At 41.2% G+C, this 15,810-nt stretch overlaps 1 protein-coding gene across 9 annotated transcripts in view; it reads left to right on the top strand.

Moving 5' to 3' along the window:
• Window positions 1–15,810, top strand: part of LOC132390966 (arfaptin-2-like) — a 150,425-nt gene that overhangs the window by 86,738 nt on the left and 47,877 nt on the right. For all 9 annotated transcript variants that reach the window (XM_059963514.1, XM_059963513.1, XM_059963512.1 and 6 more), the window contains 2 exons: window positions 5,108–5,329; window positions 6,270–6,427. In XM_059963514.1, coding sequence (XP_059819497.1) covers window positions 5,108–5,329; window positions 6,270–6,427 — 380 coding nt within the window. The remainder of the gene's footprint in view (window positions 1–5,107; window positions 5,330–6,269; window positions 6,428–15,810) is intronic.

Below are 15,810 nucleotides of genomic sequence, written 5' to 3'. Positions count from 1 at the left end.
CCCATACGGACATTCAAGAAGCATAGAATAGACTGCTCAGGGCATCTATAAACATCTCATACATCAGAATGACCTATTCAGGTTACAATCGGCTTAACTTTGAGATTTTTAATATACTCCCATCCTTCCTCAGGGGAGTAGATCCTTTGTGGCTGAGAGACAGCAGGGAAGATTATCAGCTGCACTGGATACCGAAGGGATAGATTTAGATTTTTCTTATACATTTCGCTCATGACTTCTTGGTATTTCCTTCTTTCGGCAAAAATCTCAGGAGGAAAATCTTCGACTATACGAATTTCTGTTGATTTAAAGATTATCTTTTGCTTTCTTCTGGCCTTTCTAAGTATGACTTCTTTGGTTGTATAATAATGCAAACCAAGTATGGTTGGCCGGGGGTGTAATTCAGATGAATGCCGAAATCCTGGAATTCTGCGGACCCTATCAAGTAAAGGGCTTGCTTCAAGGGTCTCACTAAAAAGTGAGTACAGCATGTCTGAGAAGAACTTTAACAGGTCACCAGCTTCAGTATTTTCAGGGAATCCTAATATACGCAAATTCCTCCGATGTGATCTGCTGTCTAAGTCAAATATTTTTTTTGATAGTTCCAAGTAATTTCATTAATTTTCTTTTCCATCGAAGACATCTTCACTTCTTGTTCTTTAATAGTTTGTCTGAGTTGTTCGTGATCGTTCTCAATTTGATGTGTAGTCTGCTAGAGCATCTGAAATTGAAAGTCCAGATTCTTTAAAGATTCTTGGACATTAAAAATAGATTTTTCAAGCTTCCTGTTGGTATCCGTCAGCTTATCAATCTTAGTATTGAGCGATCCAAATTCAAACTTCATATCTTGTATTCAAGAGAATATGCCTGCTAAGTAACAGGTTCCTCCGGTTTCTTTATTTGTTCAGTTTGTTCCATTTCAGGAAAAGTCTTGCCTCTTCTCAATTCAATACCAGATTGACTTCCGGCCATCGTAATTAAATCATAAATCCTTCAACAAAAGTAGTAAATCATCAGACTTAAAAGGAGTCTGTTACTGGGATGTAAAATATATTAAAAAAAAGTGGAACCGCTATAAAGCACATCTCACTCCATGCACTGCAAAATGGAGTCTAAGAGATGTATCAGTATTATAATGGAGTAAAGAAAATTACAGAGGTATGAGAGAGGGGTTGGCCAGAATTGACTGGAAAAGAACACTGGCAAGGATGACGGCAGAGCAGCAATGGCTAGATTTTCTGGAAGCAATTCGGAAGGCACAGGATTATACATCCCAAAGAGGAAGAAGTATTATAGACAATAGGTGCAGGAGTAAGCCATTTGGCACCGCCATTCACTGTGATCATGGCTGATCATACACAATCAGTACCCCATTCCTGCCCTCTCCCCATATCCCTTGACCCAGCTATCTATAAGAGCTCTATCTAACTCTCTCTTGAATGCATCCAGAGACTTGGCCTCCACTGCCATCTGGGGCAGAGCATTCCACATATCCACCATTCTCTGGATGAAAAAGTTTTTCTGCATCTCTGTTCTAAATGGCCTACCCCTTATTCTTAAACTGTGGCCTCTAGTTCTGGACTCATCCATCAGCGGGAACATGCTTCCTGCCTCCAGCACGTCCAATCCCTTAATAATCTTATATGTCTCAATCAGATCCCCTCTCATCCTTCTAAATTCCAGAGTATACAAGCCCAGTCGCTCCAATCTTTCAACATATGACAGTCCCGCCATTCCGGGAATTAACCTTGTGAACCTACGTTGCACTCCCTCAATAGCAAGAATGTCCTTCCTCAAATTTGGAGACCAAAACTGCACACACCAGGTGGGGTCTCACCAGGGCCCTGTATAGCTGCAGAAGGACCTCTTTACTCCTATACTCAATTCCTTTTGTTATAAAGGCCAGCATGCCATTAGCTTTCTTCACAGCCTGCTGTACCTGCATGCTTGCTTTCATTGACTGATGTACAAGAACACCTAGATATCATTGTACTTCTCCTTTTCCTAACTTGACTCCATTTAGATAGTAATCTGCCTTCCTGTTCTTGCCACCAAAGTGGATAACCTTACATTTATCCACATTAAACTGCATCTGCCATACATTTGCCCACTCACCCAAACTGTCCAAGTCACCCTGCATTCTCATAACATCTTCCTGACATTTCACACTGCCACCCAGCTTTGTGTCATCAGCAAATTTGCTAATGTTACTTTTAATCCTTTCATCTAAATCATTAATTTATATTGTAAACAGCTGCGGTCCCAGCACCGAACCTTGCCCACTGGTCACAGCCTGCCATTCCGAAAGGGACCCGTTAATCGCTACTCTTTGTTTCCTGTCAGCCAGCCAATTTTCAATCCATGTCAGTACTCTACCCCCAATACCATGTGCCCTAATTTTGCCCACTGTTCTCCTATGTGGGACTTTATCAAAAGCTTTCTGGAAGTCCAGGTACACTACATCCACTGGCTCTCCCTTGTCCATTTTCATAGTTACATCCTCAGAAAACTCCAGAAGATTAGTCAAGCATGATTTTCCCTTCATAAATCCATGCTGACTTGGACTGATCCTTCTACTGCTATCCAAATGTGTCGTAATTTCATCTTTTATAATTGACTCCAGCATCTTTCCCACCACTGACGTCAGGCTAACCGGTCTATAATTCCCTGTTTTCTCTCCCTCCTTTCTTGAAAAGTGGGACAACATTAGCCACCCTCCAGTCAGCAGGAACTGTTCCTGAATCTATAGAACATTAGAAAATGATTACCAATGCGTCCACGATTTCTAGAGCCATCTCTTTAAGTACCCTGGGATGCAGACCATCAGGTCCCGGGGACTTATCAGCCTTCAGACTGAACAGTCTATCCTACACCGTTTCTTGCCTAATATAAATTTCCTTCAGTTCATCCTTTACCCTAGTTCCTTTGACCACTATTACATCTGGGAGATTGTTTGTGTCTTCCCTCGTGAAGACAGATCCAAAGTACTTGTTCAACTCATCTGCCATTTCCTTGTTCCCCATAATAAATTCACCCGTTTCTGTCTTTAATGGTCCAATTTTGGTCTTAACTATTTTTTTGCTATTCACATACCTAAAGAAGCTTTTACTATCCTCCTTTATATTCTTGGCTAGTTTACCTTCGTACCTCATTTTTTCTTGGCGTATTGCCTTTTTTTTTATCTTCTGTTGCTCTTTAAAAGTTTCCCAGAAATACCTGCCATTGTTGTTCCACTGTCTTCCCTGCTATAGGGTATTGTTCCATTGAACTTTAGCTAGCTCCTCCCTCATAGCTCCATAGTTCCCTTTGTTCATCTGTAATACCGACACATCCGATTTTCCCTTGTCCTTCTCAAATTGTAGTTTAAAACATATCATATTATGGTCACTATCTCCTAATGGTTCCTTTACCTCCAGGTCCCTGATCAAATCCGGTATTCTAAAGGAAGTGTGACACAACCATGGCTAATGAAAGAAGTCAAAGCCAACATAAAAGCTAAAGAGAGGGCATATAATAAAGCAAAAATTTGTGAAAGTTATATGATTGAGAAGCTTTTGAAAAGCAATAGAAGGCAACTAAAGTCATTAAGAAGGTAAAGATGGAATACAAAAGTAAGCTAGTCAATAATAGAAAAGAGGATACCAAAAGTTTCTTCAAGTATGGTAACGTATAAAAAAGAGGCGAAGGTGAATATTGGACTCCTGGAAAACAATGCTGTTTAGGTAGTAATGGGGACAAGGAAACGATTAAGTATTTTGCGTCACTCTTCACTGTGCAAGACACTAACAGTATGGTGATTGTCCCAGCTGTCAATAGGTTTCAATAGGTACATTTAATGTCAGGGAAATGTATACAATATACATTTCACAAACATACAAAAAAACAGAGGAGTGCCCCAAACAATGAATGAAAGTTAAATGTTAGAAACCCAAAGCTTCCCCCTAGCTGCCCTCCCTCCCATGTGTAAGCAGCAGCAGCAGCAAAGCAATGATCCCCCCACCAGCAAAAAAGCATCTGCACCCACCACTGAGTGTTCAAGTATGCAGCAAAGCATCAGTAAAGTCACAAACTTTCAGTACCCCAAAGACTTCTCGTTTTCTTGATAATTCAATATACCTCAATATCTCTCTGTCTCTCTCCCTAATAAGGGAAAAGGAGGTATCCCCGTTTCACAGCAAAAGGGAGACATTAACAAAACAACTCGCTGATTTGTGGTGTGAAAAGTCTATTGCTTCGTTTTTTTCTGTGCCCCAAGAATTCAGGGCTCTGGTTACGCAGTCAGCAGCCAGCTCGCTGCTTTCGATCTTCTGTGTACTCCCACAACACTTCAGGCGGCAGCACCGGCCTCAAATCCTCCTGCCTCCAGAGCCATGAAAATCTGGCGCCCTAAAAGTGCGCTAGTCTTCCAGGCCGTGTCCTTGGCATATTGAAAAGTGGCTGGTCATGAGGCCCTGAGAACAGGCCCCATTTCTGTAAAGAACCGAAGTCAGTGTATAACTCCAGGTCAGGGTCTTCAAAAGAATCCTGAAAAGGAAAAAAAGAGATATTAAAGATGGAAATAGAGCTGTTTCTGAAGATGCAAGTAAAGGAGTGGCAGTTGGGCGCCATCATCGTAAGCTCCACCCCTCAAGGGTCATGTTAGGGGTCATGTGTGGTTACCATTACTAGGGAGAAGGTTCTGGAGAATGTGATTGCTTCATGGGGCCCAGAGCTTAATTCAAAATCAATTTCATGTTTATTGTCATCTGACCATATAACCAAATGAAATAACGTTCCTGCAGACCATGGTGCACCTACAAAACATATATCACACACAGCACATAAAACAAAATATTACCACAGATAAGTTAATAAAATATAATTCAAAGTGCTTGTAATGCACAGTACAGCTAAATAGCTAAACACACAAAATGCTGGAGAATCTCAACAGGTAGGTGGAATCTATGAAATTGAATTTATAGTTGACATTTTGACCTGAGACCCTTTAGGACTGAGTAAAATAGTAAACAGCTTACAGGTTGCTGTGCCGTGTGGGTGGCATTGATTCTTTGCTCTACTGATGATGCCGCTTGCTCTCCCACTCTTCCCCCCCCTCCCCACCCTACAGTGCACCAAACAGCTGATCTCGGAGCGTTTCGGACGGGGCTCTCGCACTGTCGACCTGGAGCTGGAAGCACAGATTGAGGTGCTCAGGGACACCAAGCGCAAGTATGAGAATGTGCTGCGTCTGTCGCGTGCCCTCACCACTCACTTTTACAGCCTTGTGCAGACCCAGCGAGCCCTGGGAGAGGCTTTTTCTGACCTCAGCCAGAAATCCCCGGAACTGCAGGTAAACGAGTAGGGCTTGCATTTCGTGGGCAAGGGTGCCAGGTGCGGAGGGAGGCGGGGATGTGGGAGAGCAGAGGGGAAACTGGGGTGTGGTACAGGGAGAGGTAGGGGGTGAGCAAGGGAACAGTGAGTGCAGGGAGGGGCTGGGACATACAATCAGTCTGTATACACACACACACACATACACACACACTATCTTATGTATTTATATTTATTCAGTGCTTTATCTTATTGTGGTTTTCTGTGTTGCATTGGATCTGGAGTAACAATTCTTCTCCTGTTGCTCCCACATTCCCCCATAGGGGTGTGGCCGCGCCACTATAATGTAGGGGTTAACACAATGCTATTACAGCATGGGGTATCAGAGTTCAATTCAGGCGTCATCAGTAAGTAGATTGTGTGCCCTTCCCATGTTCGTGTAGGTGTCCTCCAGATGCTCCGGTTTTCACCCACATTAGTAGGTGAACCTAGAACCAGAGGACACAGCCTCAGAATAGAAGAATGTCTCTTTAGAACAGATATAAGAAGGAATTTCCTTAGCCAGAGGGTGGTGAATCTGTGGAATTCATTTGCATGGACTGTTGTGGAGGCCAAGTCCTTGGGTATATTTAAAGTGGAGGTTGATAGGTTCGTGATTAGTCAGAGCACCAAAGGTTATGGGGAGAAGGCAGGAGAATGAGGTTGAGAGGGATAATAAATCAGCCATGATGGAATGGCAGAGCAGACTCAATGGGCCAAATTTTGCTCCTATGTCTTATTGTCTTATTCCAAAAACCCACCAGTTTAGAGATTAATTGGTTATTGTAAATTGCCCTGTGATTATGCCAGTGTTAAATACATGGGATGCTGGCTGATGAAGATTGTTTGGCTGGAAGGGCCTGTTTCATGCTGTTACTCTAAATAAATAAATGTTGTGTGTGCCCCCCACCCCATCCCTCCAGGAGGAGTTTGGATACAACGCTGAGACTCAGAAACTACTCTGCAAGAATGGGGAGACACTACTTGGTGCTGTCAATTTCTTTGTGTCCAGTATCAACACCCTTGTCAACAAAACCATGGAGGATACTCTGCTCACAATCAAACTCTTCGAGAATGCCAGGTCTGTCTGGGGTATACCCTCCTCAGAGTGTAGGGCAGGTTGCCCTTGGGTTAATCACACTTGCTTAAGTTGTAGCTGTTCAGATAGCAATGATGAAGAAAGTTAAGAATTTGAATAGAAGAAAATGAGACTATATGTAGAACAAAAGGTGGAACACTATAGCACAGGAACACAGTCAGCCTGCAATGCTCTGACAAAGATATCAAATGTCCAACTAAATCTTATCTCCCCTACCTACACAATGTTTATATCCCTCCATTCCCTGCACATCATGTGCCCATCTAAAAGCTTCTTAAACACCTATAAGACAATAAGAAATAGAAGCAGAATTAGTCCATTCGGCCCATCAAGTCTGCTCCACCATTCTATCATAGCCATTCACACAGACCAATTGAGTACTTATCAATCTCCAACTTAAATATGCCCAATGACTTGGCCTCCACAGCCGCCTGTGGTAATGAATTCCACAGATTCACCATCCTCTGGCTATAAAAACTCCTCCTTATCTCTGTTACAAATGGACATCCCTCTGTTCTAGGCTGTGCCCTCTGGTATTAGCCTCCTCCACTATTGGATACTTACCCTCTATATTCATTCTATCTAGGCCTTTCATATTCACTAGGTTTCAATGAGACTCCCCCTTCCCTCCCCCCTCCCACCCTTTCCTCTCACCGCTACTGGTTTGCCTCTACCAGCACCTCAGGCAAGGCATTTCCGGCACCCACCACTCTCTGTAAAAGTAAATTGCCCCGCACTTCTCCTTTGAACTTTCCCCCTTCTGACCTGGTATTAGACATCTCCACCCAGGGATAAAGATATTGACTGTTCACTCTAGCTATGCCTTCCTTAATCTTATTAGCCTCCATTAGGTCTCCCCTCAGTCTCTGCTCCTCCAGAGAAAACTTGTCTGTCCAACCTTTCCTAATGGCATGTGCTCTCTTATCCAGGAAGCATCCTGGTAAACCTGTTATGCACCCTTTCCAAAGTCTCGACATCCTTCCTATAATGGGGCAACTGGAACTGTATGCAACACTCCAGATAGTAGAGTTCTAAAAATCTGCAACATAACTTCTTGACTTTTGAACTAAGTTCCTTGACTAATAAAAGCAAGCATGGCATGTTTTCTTAACCGCTCTATCAACCTGTGTACCCACTTTCTGGGAGCTATGAACTAGGACACCCAAGATCCGTCTGCTCATCAACAGATGGGTCTTGTCTTGACAGTATACTGTCTCTTTACATTTGATCTCCTACAGTACAACACTTCACATTTAGCTGGGTTAAACTCCAGCTGTCAATTCTCCTTCCATATCTGCAACTAGATTTTAGTAAGGCATTTAATAAGGTTTCCCATGATAATCTTCATACAGAAAGTCAGAAGGCATGGGATCCAGGGAAACATGGCTTTGTAGATACAGAATTGACTTGCCTATAGAATGCTGAGGGTTGTTGATGGAGCATATTCTGCCAGGACGTTGGATGACCAATGGTGTTTCACAGGGATCTGTTCTGCAACCCCTACTCTTTGTGATGTTTATAATTGACCTGGATGAGGAAGTGCAAAGGTGTGTTACAATTTCTACATGGAGGACTTTGAGGAGAGGGTTCTGAGTTAATCGCCCTTATGCCACAAATGCTTCTTCAGATACGTTGAAGACACTTTTGTTGTGTGGCCTCATGGACTTCAGTCACTCCCAACGGTTCCATGACCATCTGAACAGCATACATCTAAACATTCAACTTACAGTAGAGTTGGAGAAGAATGGTTGCCTCCCATTCCTGGACATTCTAATACAATGGAAACCAGACAGTAGCCTCGGACATGGCATTTATTGGAAACTCATTCACATGGACTTTTACTTCAACAATAACAGCCCCCATCACACCTCCCAATGTAGAGTGGTTCTCCTTACTTTGATTAACGGTGCAAAAACTATTTCGGACCAGAGAGTCTCCCGGAGGAAATAAGACGGTTACACATGATGTTTCTACAGAATGGCTACAAGGTGAAAGAAACCAAGTGGTCCTTAAAAGGGTCGATGGAAAAACCAGGAAACCTAACAATGAAGAGGAACCCATCCCTACCCCTGTCTCCCCCTATGTTTTCATGGCTTCTGGAAGGATTGTCAGGATCCTGAAGAAATAACCAGATTAGTATCATCCACAAACATGTAAGGATGCTCAAATCACAGTTTAAGCAGGTCAAAGATGACCTGGTTTACAGGATACCAGGAATGCAGAGTGGCATATGTCAGCCAGACAGGATGCATGGGGGAAACCCGCAATCAGGAGATGTATCTGTTTGGGTTACCTGGAGAAATCGTTGGTAGCAGAACACTGCATTCATAGTGGCCATAGGATTGACTTTGGTGCAAAACTACTGTGCCATGCCAGTGGCTTTCGGGACTGCCTGGTAAAGGAAGCCATTGAAATAAAACTAGAGGAAAAGAATTTTAACAAAGATGAAGGTCTCACTCTGTTCTACCAGTCTGTTTTTGCTAGTATAATATTGTACGTGGCAGTGTGTTGAGGGAATGGCATCAACATAGGTGATGCCTACAGGCTCAATAAACCGATTAGAAAGGCTGGCTCTGTTATTGGAGTCAAGTTAGACCCTGGATGCTGTGGTAGAACAATGGACCCTGTGGAAAATCCTGGCAATTCTGGACAATGTTTCTCACCCTCTACACACCACCTTGGCTGAACAGAAGAGGACTTTTAGTAATAGACTGAGACAACTGTGCTGCTGCAAAGAGCCCTATATGAGGCCATTCTTACCCTCAGCCAGTAGGCTCTATAATGAGTCAACTTATAGCCAGGGAAGTGATGACACCCCCCACCCCCCCCCCCATGTTAGACTGTTTGTGATAACTTTTATTTTATTCTTTCTTACTTCTAATATTTGTATATCTATACACTTGTAATGCTACTGTGACACTGTAATTTTCTTTGGGATCAATAAAGTATCCACCTATCTATCAGTCAAAGTAAGAACTGAAATTCAATTGAAAATAAGGTTGGAGAGTCGAAACCTGATTGGATGAGAACTAACTAATCAGGAGGGACAACTACGGTGGTATAATAACCATTGGGTTAGACAAACATGGGCATTATACTTGATGAAGATGGCATAGTTTGTCATCAAAGCGTCGGTTATAATCGATGCCTGTACTCAGCTGGTAGCCTGAGAAAGAGTTTATTTGTCATATAAGCTGGGGCAGCACTAGATCCTTTTTCAGTGGGTTACAAAGTTTCCAGATAACACAGAGGCTGATGGAGTTGTGGATAGTGCAGAAGATTGTTATAGGTTGCAGTGGGTTATTGTGAAGATGCAGAGGTGAACTGAGATGTGGCAGATGAGTGTAATCAGGAGTGCACTTTGGAAGGTGGAACCTGAAGACAGAATACAGGGTTAGAGGAGGATTCTTAGCTGCATGGAGCAGCTGCAGGGTCCAAATTGCCACACATGTTGATTGGGTGGTTAAGAAGGCATATGGTGCATTGTTCTTCACTAGTTGGGGAATTTGAGTTAAAGAGCTGCAAGGCAATGATGCATTAGTGTTTCCTCACCAGGCTATGATGCAGCCAGTCAGTTTTCTCTCCACCACACATCTATAGAAGTTGGTCAAAGTTTTAGATGTCATGCCAAATCTCTGCAAACTCTGAAGCACTGCTGTGCTTTTTTCATAATTGCACTTACGTGCTGGACCCTGGACAGGTTTTCTGAGATATTAACACCCAGGAATTTAAAGTTGGTAACCTTCCACCTCTGATCCTCAGATGAGGATTAGTTCATGGATCTCTGGTTTCCTCCTCTTGAAGTCTATAATTAGTTCCTTAGTCTTGCTGACATCGAGCCTGTTGTTATTACGCCACTCAGCCAGATTTTCAGTCTCCCCTCCTATATGCAGATTCATCATCACCTTTGATTTGGCCTACATCAGCAAGCTTGAATATGGCAATGGAACTGTGCTTAGCCACGTAGTGGATGGAGCAGGAGTCTAAGCACACAGCTTTGTGGTGCTCTGTGCTGATGGAGATCGTGGAGGAGATGTTGCTAATTCCAACTAACTGAGGTCTGCAAGTGAGGAAATCCAGGATCCAATTTCACAAGACGGTCCACAAACATGAGAAAATCTGCAAATGTCCGAAGCATCAACTGTTTACTCTTTTCCATAGGTGCTGCCTAGCCTGCTGAGTTCCCCCAGCATTTTATATGTGTTGGACAAGAAGGTAATGAGGCCAAAGTCTTGAAGCTTATTGATTAGCTTTGAGGGGATGATGGTATTGAATGCTAATCTGTAGTCTGTAAAGAGCATCCTGATGGGTGCATCTTTGCAGTCCATATATTCCAGAGTTGAGTAAAGTGCCAATGAGATGGCATCTGTTGTGGACCTGTTCCAGTAGGCAAATTGACCATAAGGTAAAAGAACAGAATTAGGCCATTCAGCCCATCAAATCTAATCCATTATTCCTCTCAGCCCCAATCTCCTGCCTTCTCCCCATATACCTTCATGCCTTAACCAATCACAATCTATTAACCTCTACCATAGATATTCGTAAAGACTTGGCCTCCACAGCTGCCTGTGGCAACAAATTCACCACTCTCTGCTTAAAGAAATTCCTCCTTTTCTGAATTCTAGTGATTACAGTTACAGAGCCATCAAACGCTCTTCATATGGGAAGCCGTTCAATCCTGGAATCATTTTCGTGAACCTCCTTTCTACAGTGTCAACACATCCTTTGTAAGATAAGGGGCTCAAAAATGAGGCCTCACCAAGACTTTATAAGTCTCAACATTATATCCTTGCTTTTATATTCTAGTCCTCTTGAAATGAATGCTAACTCTGCATTTGCCTTCCTCACCACAGACTCAACCTGGAAATTAACCTTTAGGGAATTCTGCACAAGGACTCCCAAGTCCCTTTGCACCTCAGGTTTTTGAATTTTAGCTCGACTTAGAGAATAGCCTACTCTTATTTCTTCTACCAAAGTGCATGACCATACACTTCCCAACACTTACTCCATCTCAAACAAGAGAAAATCTGCAGATGCTGGAAATCCAAGCAGCTCACACAAAATGCTGGAGGAATTCAGCAGGCCAGGCGACCTCTATGGAAAAGAATACAGTCAGCGTTTCAGGCCAAGACCCTCCACATATCTTAACATCGTCTGCAAACTTTGCAACAGAGCCTTCAGTTCCATCATCCAAATCATTGATATAGAACATAAAGAGAATCAGTCCCTAGTCCATTACTATTCAATATTGCCCTAGAACCTTTAGCAATTGCTATTCGAGAATCACCTAACATTTTTGGCATTACTTGTGGGATGGATATACATAAGTTATCATTATATGCAGATGACTTGTATACATTAGAAATATATACATTTCTAATCCTGAGAAACCCATTCCTGAAGTTATATCACTGTTGGCTCAGTTTAGTAATTTTTCTGGTTATGAATTGAACCTTAATAAGAGCGAACTGTTTCCCCTAAATATGCAGGTTCCAATTTATGGAAGTTTACCTTTTAGCTTAGTTTCTAATCACTTTATATACTTAGGGGTTAAAATTACAAAAAAACTTAAGGATTTATTTAAGGCTAATTTCTTACCTTTAATTGATCAGATTAAACATTTGTTTACTAAATGATCACCACTGTCTCTGTCACTGATAGGTCAGATCAATGCTATGAAGATGATTATTTTACCTAAATTTTTATATATATTTCAAGCGGTACCAATCTTTATTCTGAAATCCTTTTCTGATAATGTTGATTCAAAAATTTCTTCATATATATGGCAGAATAAAAATCCTAGGTTAGGTAAAAGATATTTACAGAAGTCTAAAATGGAGGGTGGACTGGCATTGCCAAATTTTAGATTTTATTATTGGGCAATTAATATCCGATATTTGAAATGTTGGTTATGGGATTTGGATTTATCTTTTAGTCCTCATTGGGTAAATTTGGAAACCAAATCTGTACCAAATCATTGGGTTCTATTTTAGGGACTTCTCTTCCCTTTGCTTTTTCCAAATTGCATAAACAAATTGACAATCCGATAGTTAAATACACTCTACACATATGGTTTCAATTTCGGAAATTCTTTGAGTTGAATCAATTTGCTTTAGCAATTCCTATTATATCTAATTTCTTTTTTCATCCCTCTATTATGGACCAAGCCTATTTAGCTTGGAAGACTAAAGGTATACTACGATATTCCAATTTACTTTTGGATAATTGTTTCATGTCTTTTGAACAATTATCTAATAAATATAATTTGCCTAGATCCCATTATTTTTAGATATTTACAGATTAGGAACTTTTTAAACACTGTACTTCCTACCTTTCCAAACCAGGATTCCATGGGTATTTTGGAGAAAATTTTAGAATTAAATCCTTTTCAGAAAGGTGTAATAGCGAATGTTTACAATATAATTATGAATATACATTCAGAGGTTTCTTACAAAATTAAGAATGATTGGGAAAGGGAACTTAAGTTTACTATTCCTATTGAGAAATGGGAAAAAAATTCTTCAACTAGTTAATTCATCCTCCATATGTTCCAAACATTTGTTGATACAGTTTAAAGTAGTGCACAGGGCCCATATGTCCAAGGATAAATTAGCTCATTATTATTCCCATATAAATCCTAAATGCGACAGATGTCATTCTGAGACAGCCTCACTAACTCATATGTTTTGGTCATATCCGTCTTTGAAAAAATATTGGAAAGATATCTTCAATATTATTTCTACGGTGTTGAGTGTTGATTTATAACCTCACCCTATCACCGCAAGTTTTGGTTTACCAATGATAGAGCCAAATCATTTATCTCCTTCAGCTAGTCAGATGATTGCATTTCTTACATTAATGGCTAAAAGATCTATTTTGTTGAATTGGAAAGAGATTAATCCCCCTACCATATTTCATTGGTTTTCTCAAACTATGTTATGTTTAAATTTGGAAAAAATTTCCATTTGTCTAGAACCATGCCAGAATCAATTGATTCTTGAAATATCATTACTAATGCCTTCACAATCTCTTCAGCCACCTCTTTCAGACCCCTTTGGATGTATACCATCTGGTCCTTGTGATATAACTTGCTTCAGATCTTAAAGTTTCCCAAGAACTTTCTCCCTAGTAATGGTAACTTCATCCACTTCTGATCCTTGACACCTGGAATTTCCACCATGTTGCTCCCACAGTTAAGGCTGTTGCAAACTTGTTAAGTTTGTCTGCCGTTTCTTTGTCCCCCATTACTATCTCTCCAGTATCATTTTCCAGTGGTCCAACATCCATTCTTACCTCTCTTTTACACTCTGTGTATCTGAAGAAACATTTGGTGTCCAATTTAATATAATTGGCTAGCTTACCTTTGATCATCATTTCCTTCTGAATGACTTTTTTGTTGCCTTCTGTTGGTTTTTAAAAGCTTCCCAATCCTCTAACTCTCCATGAATTTTTGCTGTATTTTATGCCTTTGGCTTTTATGTTGGCTTTGACTTTTCTTCTTATCCACAGTTGAGTCATCTTGCCTTCAGAATACTTTTTGGGATTTATGTATCCTGTGCCTTCTGAATTGCTTCCGGAAATTTCAGCCATTGTTGCTCTGACATTATCCCTGCCAGTGTTCTTTTCTGAACAATTCTGGCCAACTCCTCTCTCATGCCTCTGTAATTCCCTTTACTCCACTGTAACACTGATATATCTAATTTAGCATCTCCTCAAACTTTAGGGTGAATTTGTTCATGTTATGATCACTTACCGCTAAGGGTATTGTTTTACCTTAAACTCTCTAATCAATTCCAGTTCATAGGACAACAACTAATCCAGAATAGCTGGTCCCCTAGTGAAGCAGGTGGGTACCACACTCTGCTGAAGCAAGAGATTAATGATCTCAGAAAAAGTACCAACCTGTCTGGGCATGGAATGATAGGCATTCCTTATTTTAGTAGAACTGTATGGTGGGACCTCTAGTGCTACAGGTTATATGCTAATGGTAATTGGGTGAGGTTTTCTTCAAACAAGCCTGCTTGAAGTCACCAAGTATGATTTGAATGCGTTGGGATGGACTGTTTCTTGTTTGGAGATGGCATCATGCGGTATCATGAGCACTTGATTATCATCAGCCACTAGTGGAATGTAACTTGTGGTCAGGATCACAGGTGAGAACCTCTAGGTATATGAAACAGTTGCCATTTGACCATTAGGTGTTCCATGTCAGTGGAACATTAGTTTGACAAAACCACCTCTTTGGAGCACACCAAGAATTTATCACAAAACACACATCTCCACCTTTTAACTTTTCTGAATCAACAAGTCAATGCTTTCTGTAAATTGGGAAACCTTCAGGTCTGATCCAGAGAAAGCTTACAATAGAATAGGCTCTCACTTCTCTCTTCGACAGTAATCTTGCCCTCATGTCCTCGGTTTTGTTCTCCAGCAATTGCACATTTGCCAACAAGATGCTAGATAGAGGAGGCCTCATTCCTCTGTGTTTCAGTCTGGTTTGTATCCCCACCCTCCCTCCTAACTCGATTTTGACCATACTGATGAACCTTCATCCTCTTAAAGGTGTTGTGCCTGTCTTTTTTCCAAGGTGGAAATGGCTAATATGATAGGGTATAATATTAAGGTGACTGGAGCAAAGTATAGGATGGATGTCAGAGGTAGTTTTTTTTTTACACAGAGTGGTGGGTGCATGGAACACAACTGCCAAGGCTGGTGGTAGACGTAGATATATTGGAGACATTTTATAGATTCTTAGATAGGCACATGGATGAATGAAAATTACAGAGCTATGTAGGAGGGAAGGGTTAGATTGATCTGAGATTAGGTCAAAAGGTCAGCATAACATCTTGGGCCGAAGGGCCTGCATTGTGTTGTACTCTTCTATGTCCTTTAAGAGACCCAGCAGTACCTCCTCCTTTATCTCAAAATGCACAACCAAATGAGCATGTACTGATCCTTTTATCTTCCACATCCTTATCCTTGATCAGTTTTGATGTAAAGTACTCATTAAGGATTTCACCCACATCCAAGAAATGTTCCTTTTTTTCTTGAGTGGTCCCACCCTTTCCCTGGTTGTCCTCTTGCTCTTGATGTATGTATAGAAGGCCTTGGTATTCTCTTTAATTCTATTTGCCAAGGACTTTTACTGGCCCTCCTGGCTTTCCTAATTCCTTTGAGTTCTGTACTGGCTTTATAATCCTCAAGGGCTCTGCTTGATTCTAACTTCCTAAACCTTTTTCCTTTTTCTTCCTAAATTCACCCAATCTATTCTTTGACATTTCTTAATTCCTCCTTTGTGATCTAAAATATCCTATACTCTATGCAGTTGGTCTTTAAATACCCTCCATATGCTGGGTATGGACTTG

This window comes from Hypanus sabinus, chromosome 3 (genome assembly GCF_030144855.1).
Source record: "Hypanus sabinus isolate sHypSab1 chromosome 3, sHypSab1.hap1, whole genome shotgun sequence".
NCBI lineage: Eukaryota > Metazoa > Chordata > Chondrichthyes > Myliobatiformes > Dasyatidae > Hypanus > Hypanus sabinus.
This window is presented reverse-complemented; position numbering and strand designations above follow the sequence as displayed.